Source organism: Hippocampus guttulatus, chromosome 4 (genome assembly GCF_054856545.1).
Source record: "Hippocampus guttulatus isolate MCC_2025c chromosome 4, RoL_Hgut_1.0, whole genome shotgun sequence".
NCBI lineage: Eukaryota > Metazoa > Chordata > Actinopteri > Syngnathiformes > Syngnathidae > Hippocampus > Hippocampus guttulatus.
The window spans coordinates 20,359,030-20,367,792 of record NC_141264.1 but is presented as its reverse complement, the minus strand read 5'-3'; the positions used below and the strand labels follow the sequence as shown (position 1 = coordinate 20,367,792).

Genomic DNA, 8,763 nt, shown 5'->3' with positions numbered 1-8,763 from the left:
GCGGATGAAACTTTGAGATGGGACTCGTAGATTAAGAAACTACTGCACTAAAACATTAATTCATAAATGTATATCATATGCTTTTATTTTTGTTTTTCTCACTATAAATAACACGTACCCTGACTTTTCTACTCTTTGAATAAAACCAATTCATTCAAGCGTTAGGGAGTGCAAGGGGTTATGATGGAGGGGTGTTGCAAATCATGAAGACCTGCCAAGTGGTATGATAGCATTGTTTTATACATGTCCTCGGCTTGGCCTCAGCTTCAAAATCAGTCCTTGGTCCTTGGCCTTGGAGGCAAGTCCTTGGTCCTTGGCCTTGGCCTCGGAAAATTTCTCAAGTCCTTGGCCTTGGCCTTGCCTCGGAAAATTTTCCAAGTCCTTGGCCTTGGCCTTGGCCTCGGGTTGCCGGTCCTTGGACACAACACTGGTAGGTGAATTGATTGTTTTTATGTTGCCTGTGATTGACTGGTTGACCAGGTTAGGGTGTACCCCGCCTATTCCCCAAGTCAGTTGTAATGGGATACAATTCACCCGTGAGCCTAATGACAACAAACCCAATAGAAGATGGATGGATGGATGGATGACCATTTTGACAATTTAGCATTTAAACAGGCAAAGGAGTTATACACGTAATATTTATTTTTCAAACACAAATGTTTCTGGCACAAGAATGCATACAAACACAAGTTAAGTCATTCCATACATCATTCAGCGGAGGATATACTGTGTGCGTATCATGCAGTCTTGACAATGTTATATCATACTTTATGGAGGGTGTACATGTTTAACATGATTGCAGGTTCAACTCGATTGTCACTTAAGTCCTTCGATCCTGTGCGGTTTTTCTTTCAATTAAATAATGGTTTGGCTTTTTCATGACCAGATCACAAGGCAAACTCTACACGACGAGAGCCAGATACTGTTGACCAAAGCACGGCTTCCCAGGTAATCCTTGCTATCATTTCTTGTCATAGGTTCCTCCCTGCAATCCCAGCGCCAAGATAAGGTCCTGCAGTGGTTCAATGTCCTCTGCATCCAGCAGCGCGTGCTGCCGGCAAAAGAGCGTGAGGTGCGTGAAGAGAGTATTGAGGTGCGCGTGCAGGCCCAGCGCGTGCGTCTGCCTGAAGTGGGACCAGTAGATGTGGGCCAGAGTCCTGAACAGCAACAAAAACACCTTCTGCACCAGGAAGATGAAGCCGGTGGGAAAGACCGAGCCTGAGATTGAAAGGTAAACGCTTGAGAGGGATTTTGGGCACATTTCCCGGTGCCGTGCATGCCAACATTCATTGAGTCAAGACACATGTTACATGAAAGAAATCTCATGGCACACCACCAAACTAAACCGTCAGAGTATAAATACGGTAATGATAATGCTCTTGTCTCACTTTACTCACCAAAGTAATTACTCTGTGGAATCTGGGCCTGTTTAGTTGAACACAAAGCTATTACGATCTCAAACATTGACGCAATGCTCTGCCCACATAATAAATAGCTCAGCCTACATGACGTCGGCAAAAAGGTTTTATGATTTATCATCTTCCCCATCTGTCTTTGATGCTTGGTTACGATTGGGGCTCATCATAGGAGTTCATTCAAGCCCTGGAATTCACCCAAATTGGCACCTTCAGACCAAAATGTGTGTGTGTGTGTGTGTGTGTGTATTGGGAAATTCCCAATCCCTATTTATATCTATATAAATATACTGTGTGTGTGTGTGTGTGTGTGTGTGTGTGTGTGTGTGTGTGTGTGTGTAAGTGTGTCCCAATATAGAGTTCCATATTTTACCACACTAATTCGTGTCAATTAGCGTAACAAATTTTGTGGGGGTATTTTTTGTTTCACTCCCGAGGGGGCGCCACTGATTGAGTTTTGGGAGGTCACGTTCGGGACCCCTAAAATTCAAACAGCACCTAAAAAGGCAATGAGCAGTGCAGTGAAAGTTGCTGTGTACATTCAGGACTTGTACCTGCTTTTGTGGGGAACACCTCTTCATCCGTAAGGAGGTCCTGAATGTAGGACATGGCATAGTCGAAGTACAAAGGAGCTGAGCATTTCAGCTTCCTGCCATGGTCATCAGTCCAAACATAAACTCTAAGGGTAGAAAGCAAGATCAGTCAGAGGGACATATTTTGGAAAATGGATGTCTTATCCAAATAAAGTAGGCGGGTCTCTGGACTGCTTGGACACAAAGTGAAATTCACCAAGTAAATTTTGTGAACGACCTATTTCCCAAATTATGTCCTGGAACAAGCCGAATGGTCACATCACAATTCAGTCAGTACAGGGCTATAAATTGCACTGGAGTATAAATTGCATTTTTGGGGGTGGGGAAATGTACCTGTAATTTATAAAAAACAAAACCAAGAACATTATCGCTTGGACTCTCACCCCAAACCTCCCCAAATACTTCAATAGGCAGCAACATAGCGACAAAAAGCATTTTCCATAAAAAATTGGAGTTACCTCCTTCAAATTATTTTGAAATATTCTTTTTCTTTTTTTTACATCTGTGATGAGGTAAATCCATAGTTGCCTAACCATGTGTATGCAGGGCTCCACTGTATAATTATTATTATTACTCTTTCTGTTATTATCATCCTATTATGGCGTTTCAAAAATAACAAAGAATTGCAAATAGGTGAGTTTTTTTCCAACAAAAGAGCTAGGGGTCGATTCCACAGAAAGGACAAAAAAAATTCTGAAAAGCGGACAGAAAATAGAGCGAGGTTTTATTGTATGTCTCTTTAAAATGTTCCATAAAGCTTCACTGGGTTTCACCTTTTTATGTGGTGGCAGCAACAGCAGCAGTACGCATAAAACACACATGACTTTGAAAGGTTCACCTCACAAAATAACGACACCATAAATAACCATATTATCTGACAACTCCATTTCACAGTGCGGTGCGCCGTTAACTCACGTGTCGCCCGGTCCACAGGCGGTCGGGCAGGTGCTGGGAGTGCAGAACTCCGACAGTGCGCTGGAGAACAGGTTTATGTGCTTGAAAAATGACACGGCTGTGGAGAGGAGGGGGGCAAATGAAACGGCACATCATCTTCAGTGGCTGAAAATGAAGCGTTTACTCACTGTTGCTGGCCAACCACTCGGCCTTGTCCACGCCGGGCGGGAGCGACGTGAGCGCTCGCATGTCCATGAGGTTGATGTGCTGGCACGCGTACTCCTGATGGAGGTACGGACGCGTCTCCAGGATGTTGTTGTTGATCCCCCTGTGAAGATCAGTGCCGGGGGTTATGAAACAATCAGCAGATGAGACAATTTGCTCTCTTTCGGTAACGACGCATCTACTGGCAATTGTGCAATGTTGATGTTGACACTCAGTTCAGAGCGATGACGGTAAACCTTGCTATTTGCAGAAAATAGGGAGCGAGTCCTGTTGCATATAGTGAAGTACCACACACATTTGTTATTTGTATTCTTTTATCCCAGCTGGCTTCGGGCTGTAGAGTTGAGGAATCCAGTTGATGGCATTTCACCTCAACAGCGTTCAAAGAGTTAACAGGATAAGCAGTTTACAAAATAGAGGAATGGATCGATGGATATGATTAAATAGACCAGAGGTGGGCAAACTACGGCCCGCGGGCCGAATCCGGCCCGTTGGTCTTTTTAATCCGGCCCGCCAAAGGTTGGTCCACAATTATGGTTCAATGTGAATGATTGCATTCATTTCAATTGGACTTGTAATGACAGGCCTTTCACCGCCAGGTGGCGCATTGACTTGAAGTTGCAGAAATATGGGGGGGGGGGGTCTTTTCAACCACCTAGGACCTCTGTATCGCTCTACTTCTACTGGTCTGATCACAACCCATCTGCAGCAATGCACAGGCTAAAATAGGTCTTCAACAACACTCTTGTCATTTAAAAAAAGTATATTAATATAGTACTTTCATGCTTTTGTTCTGTTGATGTTTGATATGGACTGTCAACAAATGCAGTTTTTTCTTTTTTTAATGTACCATAGCTCGTGCTGACCTGGCCCTTCTGTCAAATTTTAAAAGTCAATGCGGCCCCTGAGCCAAAATGTTTGCCCACCCTGGAATAGACAGTCCTGAAAACCTGGACTCACCCCCACTCACCCATTTGAATAAGCTTTTATTTATATTTTATATTTATTTATATACTTTTTGTCTTCCACTTTGTCCCTTTCATAATTTTGCGACTGTAAATTGGGAATTTCTCCATTGTGAGACAAATGAAGGTTTTCTTATCTTATATTATACAGTATGAAGGCCCGGTAGTCCAGTGGTTAGCACGTCGGCTTCACAGTGCAGAGGTACCGGGTTCAATTCCAGCTGCGGCCTCCCTGTGTGGAGTTTGCATGTTCTCCCCGGGCCTGCGTGGGTTTTCTCCGGGTGCTCCGGTTTCCTCCCACATTCCAAAAACATGCATGGCAGGCTGATTGGACACTCTAAATTGTCCCTAGGTGTGAGTGTGGGCGTGGATGGTTGTTCGTCTCTGTGTGCCCTGCGATTGGCTGGCAACTGATTCAGGGTGTCCCCCGCCTACTGCCCGAAGACGGCTGGGATAGGTTCCAGCACCCCCCGCGACCCTAGTGAGGATCAAGCGGTTCGGAAAATGGATGGATGGATGGATATTATACAGTTCGATAAAATTCAATTGGCAAATTTGATTTGATATATGGTGGCACGGTAGTCGACTGGCTAGCACATTTGCCTCACAGTGCAGAAGTCACGGGTTTGATTCCGGGCCCCGGCCTTCCTGTGCGGAGTTTGCATGTTCTCCCCCTGCCTGCGTGGGTTTTCTCCGTGTACTCCGGTGTCCTCCCACATTCCAAATACATGCATAGTAGGTTAACTGATCACTCGAAATTGTCCTTAGTGCTGAGTGTGAATGGCTGCTTGTGTCATTGGCTGGCATACTGCCTGAAGTCCGCTGGGATAGGCTCCGCAACCCACGTGAGGATAAAGCGGTTCAGAAAAGGGATGGATGGATTTGATATCCAGTTAACCCCCCGCCTACGAATGGACGTCGCTTATATGCAGCTTTTCCCCTATTCGCGGGGGAACACGGACCTGTTTCAAGCTTGATCACAGAACATATTAAAATTGTAAGACAAGGTACCACTGTAATTCTATTATTTGGAATGGAATCGTGCAGCTGCGTGACTGCTTTTAGACTGCAGCTGGGCGTTTACTTGTAGTGACCTCTCCCGCTTCCTATCTGTTCTGTGGGGGCTCGTGCTCCCAGCGATAAGTAGTCTAATGGTCCGAGCCCAACTTGAAGGTCAGCAAAGTTACCGAGAGTGTGATTAATCCACATTTCCACCAAGCAGTGCATTTCAGTTCAACTTTCTTTGAGCAATATATCCCGACCTGTCTTGTGTTTCCCCTGTTGTATGGCTTTCTAAATATTTGGATATCATATCAGCGAGACACACTTCGAATTAACTATTTATATTATCTGATGAAGAAAATACTCGTGTCAATTATGACCAACAGAGAACATTGTGAGTGACAAGAAAACAACGTGCTGTTTGATCGCTATCTAGCGGATGCAACAATGTAGATTGCTGGAATTGCTGGGATTCTTCGCCTTAGATATGTCACATGTTTGTGTTACTAGGTAGAGTTCACGCGGGGCTCAAAAGTCTTAATTTCACAATTGAATCGCAAGTCTTTTTAGTACCAAATGCATCAGTGCTGTGCAATGAAAAGTATTAACTGTGCTACCTTGACTTCCGAGTGCCTCAACTTATCAGTTTCCCGAGTTATTAGCCGTCACTTAGTATATAGATTTATATCGGCTATATTTTTTATTTTATATAGCAGCGGTCTACAGATATGACACTATTTGGCTCCAGTGGTTACCGCCTACAATAAATCAGGGTATCACTGTTTCTTTGAATTTTGTGTTTTAGCCCCCCAAAAATGTGCTTAAAGACCTCCAACAATAGTATGACCAAAATGGTACGCAAAAGGGACAGGCAACTCTGGCAACTGTACATTTCCTTGATCGATTGGGCACCCTACCCCCCCCCCCCCTCCCATAGTCAATCAATGAATTGTTGTGTTTTAACCCACATGCTATGTTGATTTCATTGGTACACTCAAACTATTCATGAATGAACGTATGTGACCGTCAATAGGTTTAAACCATCAACATTAAAAAAAAAAATCAGCTTGTCATCGTTTGGTCAACAATTTGCACGACTAAAATTGCTCATTCAGTCTTTTCTTATAGGAAGTAGCTATACTGTAAATTAGACATTTGTGTGTCACTACCAGGTCCATATATTTATTCATTCATCCATTCATCTTCCGAACCGCTTCATCCTCACTAGGGTCGCGGGGGTGCTGGAGCCTATCCCAGCTGTCTTCGGGCAGTAGGCGGGGGACACCCCGAATTGGTAGCCAGCCAATCGCAGGGCACACAGAGACGAACAACCATGCACACCCTCACTCACACCTCGGGACAATTTAGAGTGATCAATCAGCCTGCCATGCATGTTTTTGGAATGTGGGAGGAAACCGGAGTACCCAGAGAAAACCCAGGGGAGAACATGGAGGGAGGCCGGAGCTGGAATTGAACCCGGTACCTCTGCACTGTGAAGTCGACGTGCTAACCACTGGACTACCGGGCCGCCTCCATATATTTAATCTATTAAAATATACTTTTAAAATTTACATTTACAATAAACAGAAAATAAGGCAAGCAGCAGAGTTTTAGATAAATATGTCTATTTTTTTTAATTTTTTATAATTATTGTCATATTTTTTTGGAGTGGTCAATTTGACAGGCACTACATAGCACAAGGTTTGAGTGTCATCTTTAACCCTTTCATGCACCAATAATGATAACTTGTAACCTGATAACCGCTGTCCCTGAAAGGGTTAATTGACCCTTAAAAAAAATTGTGTTCAATCATTTGAATAAAATGTATTCTGATGGCTTAATTTTTTTTCTTCTTAAAAAAATAAATAAATCCGGAACTAGTGTACTTATAAAGAGTATTCTGTATGATTCGACAGAGAGTAAGTCATGTTTACCCTTGAAGACAACAAATTCCTAAAGCACTGTAATTATTATTTTAATATCCATCCATTTTTTTTAATGCCCTTGTCCATATTTGGGTTGCAGGTGAGCTGGAGCATGCATGTTTTGGGATTGGAAGGAAGATGGGAGGAAGTCAGACTAACAGCAGAAAACCCACACAAGAATGGGAGAACATAAAACTCTACAGATGATGAGAATCGACCCTGGAACCCTCAGAAGTGCGAGGCAGATGTGCTCACCACGGCTTCCACCATCATGTTAAATTCAACAGACGCACTCAATGCTTCTGGCAGGTCGTCCCTCTTTTAGTCATGCTGCACACTTGACATTTGATCTAATTTAAAAAAAAAAAAGTTGCGTCACAAAAGAGGGCAAACCAGGGATTTCTTGACTGTGAGACAGATGTGCTAACGATCAGTCCACCATGCCCATTTTGGGACCCCTTCGTGGAAATTCCCCCAAAGAACTATGCTACTTGGTAGAAGGAAATGAAGCGAACATCCTGTCCTGCCTGGACTTCTTTGCCTTCAACCCCTTTGAGGCCTCAGGGCCTTTCGTGGTGCAGCGCGCACAAACACACAATGCACCCACAGCTGGTGTGTTTGTGCATAAACACGCCGCAAGTGGAGGTGACGCATGTTTACCTTTTTGCTGCTGTCCTGTCGCCAGGGTTGGAATCAACACCATGTATTCAAAGAGCAAACATTTGCACAGTAACTTCAGCTCCCTGCTTTCGCTTCGCCCTACTCGTCTGCCGGAGGAATCCACTGATGCCATCGCGCAAATATGCAATGCACACATAAGCTCTTATCTGGAGCGCATTCCTGCTTCTTTTTTTTTTTTTTTAATGAAGAAAATGTAAAAGCACAACTTACAGTTTGCCATCGCAGACGTCGGGAGGTGCATTGCTGTCCCCTTTGGTGGCGGTGGGGTAACTATGGCAACCCCCCATGGCGGAGAGCTAAGAGCAGAGCCAGCCCCTATTTTCCATCCCGAGCACACTAATACGCATGCACTTTTACGCACAACATATGCTAACACAAGTTATGGATAAACACAGCTGGAAAGCACACCTCTCCCCCCCCTTTTTTTTGACAACTTTGTTAGCCTTTGAGGAGGATCGGGGGGGCAAGGAAAAAAAAATAGTCCCAGGAGTTGACGATCGTTTCCAGCTGTCTGACTCCAGTCGTGTGCGCGTGAGCGTTGTTTCTGTGTGTGTGAGTGAGTGAGTGTGTCTTCTTTGTCTGGAGTCCCACGCCCCACAAGCGCCCGCCTCCTAAGCTCTGAGCGGACAGGCAGGTTTCTCCAACACTAGTTGAAATACGCAACTCAACTCCACCCCTTCGCCTTCCATAATGATTGTGTGTGTGTGCGTGCGTGCGTGCGTGCGTGCGTGCGTGCGTGTGTGTGAGGAACAGATGCACATGACAAAGTAAAAGTGACTGAAAAGAGAGGATGGACAAACATGTCCAGAGCAATGAGTGTTGTTTGTAAAACTTGATCCGATGATGGCAGCGTGTACTTGTGGTTTGCAAGACCTGACTCACAGTTCTGCGGTTGAGTTCAACATCAAAAACAAATACCACAGTAGCACAAGTTTACAAAACATTTTAGGGCAAAAAAAAAAAATTAAAAATGTGCCCCAAAACTCAGTTCAAACCTTCCTCGTACAAATATCAGCAGGTACATCAAGGATTGGCTGCTCAATACAATGAAAAAAAAAAAGCA

The 8,763-nt window shown here is 44.2% G+C and overlaps 1 protein-coding gene across 2 annotated transcripts; it reads right to left on the bottom strand.

The window, feature by feature from the left end:
- Positions 1-624: 624 nt before the first annotated feature.
- Positions 625-8,344, bottom strand: LOC147206510 (MOB kinase activator 2). 2 transcript variants are annotated; one of them, XM_086108234.1, is made up of 5 exons: positions 7,911-8,344; positions 3,091-3,230; positions 2,924-3,020; positions 1,970-2,094; positions 625-1,218 (listed from the first exon to the last, which is right to left on the bottom strand). In XM_086108234.1, the coding sequence occupies exons 1-5, from the start codon at positions 7,985-7,987 to the stop codon at positions 962-964; spliced, it is 696 nt and encodes a 231-aa protein (XP_085964360.1). In that variant the 5' UTR covers positions 7,988-8,344; the 3' UTR covers positions 625-961. The 2 variants fall into 2 exon arrangements, with proteins under 2 accessions (XP_085964360.1, XP_085964362.1); XM_086108236.1 differs by lacking the exon at positions 7,911-8,344 and adding an exon at positions 7,670-7,853.
- Positions 8,345-8,763: the final 419 nt, after the last annotated feature.

Coding starts and splice junctions, on each gene's coding strand:
- LOC147206510 (XM_086108236.1), bottom strand. CDS start 7,836: ATGTGTGCATTGCATATTTGCGCGATGGCATCAGTGGATTCCTCCGGC. Junction 2,095..2,923: donor GCCTGTGGACCGGGCGACAC/GTGAGTTAACGG, acceptor TTCTACCCTTAG/AGTTTATGTTTGGACTGATG. Junction 1,219..1,969: donor GGTGTTCCCCACAAAAGCAG/GTACAAGTCCTG, acceptor TTTCAATCTCAG/GCTCGGTCTTTCCCACCGGC.